Genomic DNA, 2,267 nt, shown 5'->3' on the forward strand with positions numbered 1-2,267 from the left:
ATTGTACGCTGTATTCTTTACGAGCGATAGATATTTGACACTTAGGACACAACGTCATATTATAACAACGTTAGTATAAACAATTATTAATAAACACGCTTACATCTATTATCATCGAATAAAAACAGAGAACAAAATAATAATATTTATGCTATTTTTTCACTTTCCCATTGTTTTTTTGCTATAAGAGTAATATACTTAAAAAATGTATTTTACAGTTATTTATATATATTCTGTTTTACGAATCGTTATACTCGTATTCTTTTATGTTTGATCCAGGCACGTATACAAGAGGTTAAATTCCTTTCCAAAATGTTTTCTAAACTCTTATTGTTTCATTTTTTTTTTAACCAGCATAAATCTCATTTATTTCCCATCCACTCCTTTCAGATAAACGTTTTTTGTTTACGTGACTGGTTGGATCGGGTACGATGCATTGGCAAGATGCGCCAGTCTGTACCTCGTAAAAAAAAAAAAAAAACATTTTATTTTACCACGTTATAATTCTGTTCGATATTTACGATGTTTATAAATCAGTGTTATTTTAAAAGAGGAAATGGTATAGTAACGAGTATGTGCCATCTTCAGGCTTGACGAATTTTCTATCTATTTTCTGAAATTCGTTGTTATCACATTTCCGTTTACATTTTATTTTGTCTATAGTGCGATTTATTTTATTTTTATTCAGTTTACATTTTTTATTAGCTTATTTGATTTTTTTTTTTAAATTGTTTAGTGTTTCACTTGTACATTATTATTATTAATTTTCAATTGTTTACCGTTCTTCAAAACGAAATTTCCACTGTAAACACATGACGTTTATTAGGTGGTACTTATATTTCTTTTGTTCTATTGATTTTATTTGATTTATTGAATTATCACTGACTCAGTTCGATTCGGCTCATTTCTGAAACTCAGATAATAATGTTATCGTGTGGTTAGTGTGGTTGGTTGTTTCGTTTTTTTTTAAATATTAAAAATATATCCATCAACCCATTTTACTATTACAATAACAGTAATTTTTTTTTTCCATTCTCACAATAATATTATTTGTAAGAGCTACGTGTAAATCGATTTCAATTTAATAGGATTATTGTCAATTAAGTTTCTTGCACTAGGATTCGGTTACGTACGCATGATCTACACGGAGATTAATTTATTGCGTCGTGAATGTCATTATTTCTCTAAAACGTGTTTAATTTGTGGATCACGTTAATTTATTTTAAACCTATTTCGATCGTGCCCAATATGATACCATCCGCGGTATGCGTTCGAGCGAAAACTATAAACCAACGTGCATCTAAAATCAAATTTTTAAGGCGATTATCGTTCGAGTTTTAACTGCTATTCACGGAGGTGCACGAAAAAATAACGAAAACGACGTGTATACGAACACGGATATGAATATCGTTGTAACAACAAATTTGACGAATCCAGCAACAACGTCGATGTGTACTTAAATACGATCCTAAGCTTGCCAAGGATCACGCGACGAGCCAACCTAACCTTTGATCACGACGACTGCCCACGTCATACGCGTAATAGTTGCATTTTATTTTTCCTACCCCCACCGTTGTCCAAGTACGCGAATGCAACGTCCGGTTCGCGAGCCGCAGGTCTACACCGCCAAACCCGTTATCGCGTCGTCCGATAGTGAAAATTATCGAAAACGACAAAAAACATATACATTTATTTATATTTCCTATCGCTGCCGCGGTGAATCATTTCAAGTACCGTTGTCGCGAGTGAAAAAAAAAAACCGAACATAAAACATACGCGACCGTGTCGGGATTGTCGTGCGTAGCGCGTTCCGTCGGGAATCACGATTTTTTTTTTTCGAATTTCACGATCGCGATTATCGTTACGTTCTCCGATCGGGACGAGATGGCGACACGACGACCGCGGTACGTCCATTGGGTCGCGGTGCTGCTGCTGCTGGTGCCACCGTCGCCGGTCGGCGGTACGTGCCAGCCGATCGCGATACCGTTCTGCGCGGGCCTGCCGTACGCCGAGACGGCCGTGCCCAACGTGTTGGGTCACGCGTCCCAGACCGAGGCCGGCTACGAGGTGCACGGATACGCGTGGCTGTGGAACGTGCGGTGCTCGTACGACTTGAAAACGTTCCTGTGCGCGGCGTTCGCGCCCGCGTGCACGGCCGCCGGCGAGCCCGCGCCCCCGTGCCGGCCGCTTTGCGAGTCCGCGCGCAACGGCTGCGAGCCCATGATGGCCGCGTACCTCGGGATCCGGTGGCCCGCGCGCCTGGAGTG

General features: G+C 40.0%; 1 protein-coding gene across 1 annotated transcript in view; it reads left to right on the plus strand.

Annotated features, from left to right (window-relative positions):
* The first annotated feature begins 1,756 nt into the window (after nt 1–1,756).
* The window catches only part of LOC112679922 (frizzled-1-like), a 4,204-nt gene continuing 3,693 nt past the window's right edge, over nt 1,757–2,267 (plus strand). The window contains exon 1 of the mRNA XM_025549870.1: nt 1,757–2,231. Within this exon, the coding sequence (XP_025405655.1) occupies nt 1,885–2,231 (347 nt within the window). The 5' untranslated portion in view covers nt 1,757–1,884. The remainder of the gene's footprint in view (nt 2,232–2,267) is intronic.

This window comes from Sipha flava, unplaced genomic scaffold, assembly GCF_003268045.1.
Source record: "Sipha flava isolate LNK unplaced genomic scaffold, YSA_version1 170_pilon_pilon, whole genome shotgun sequence".
NCBI lineage: Eukaryota > Metazoa > Arthropoda > Insecta > Hemiptera > Aphididae > Sipha > Sipha flava.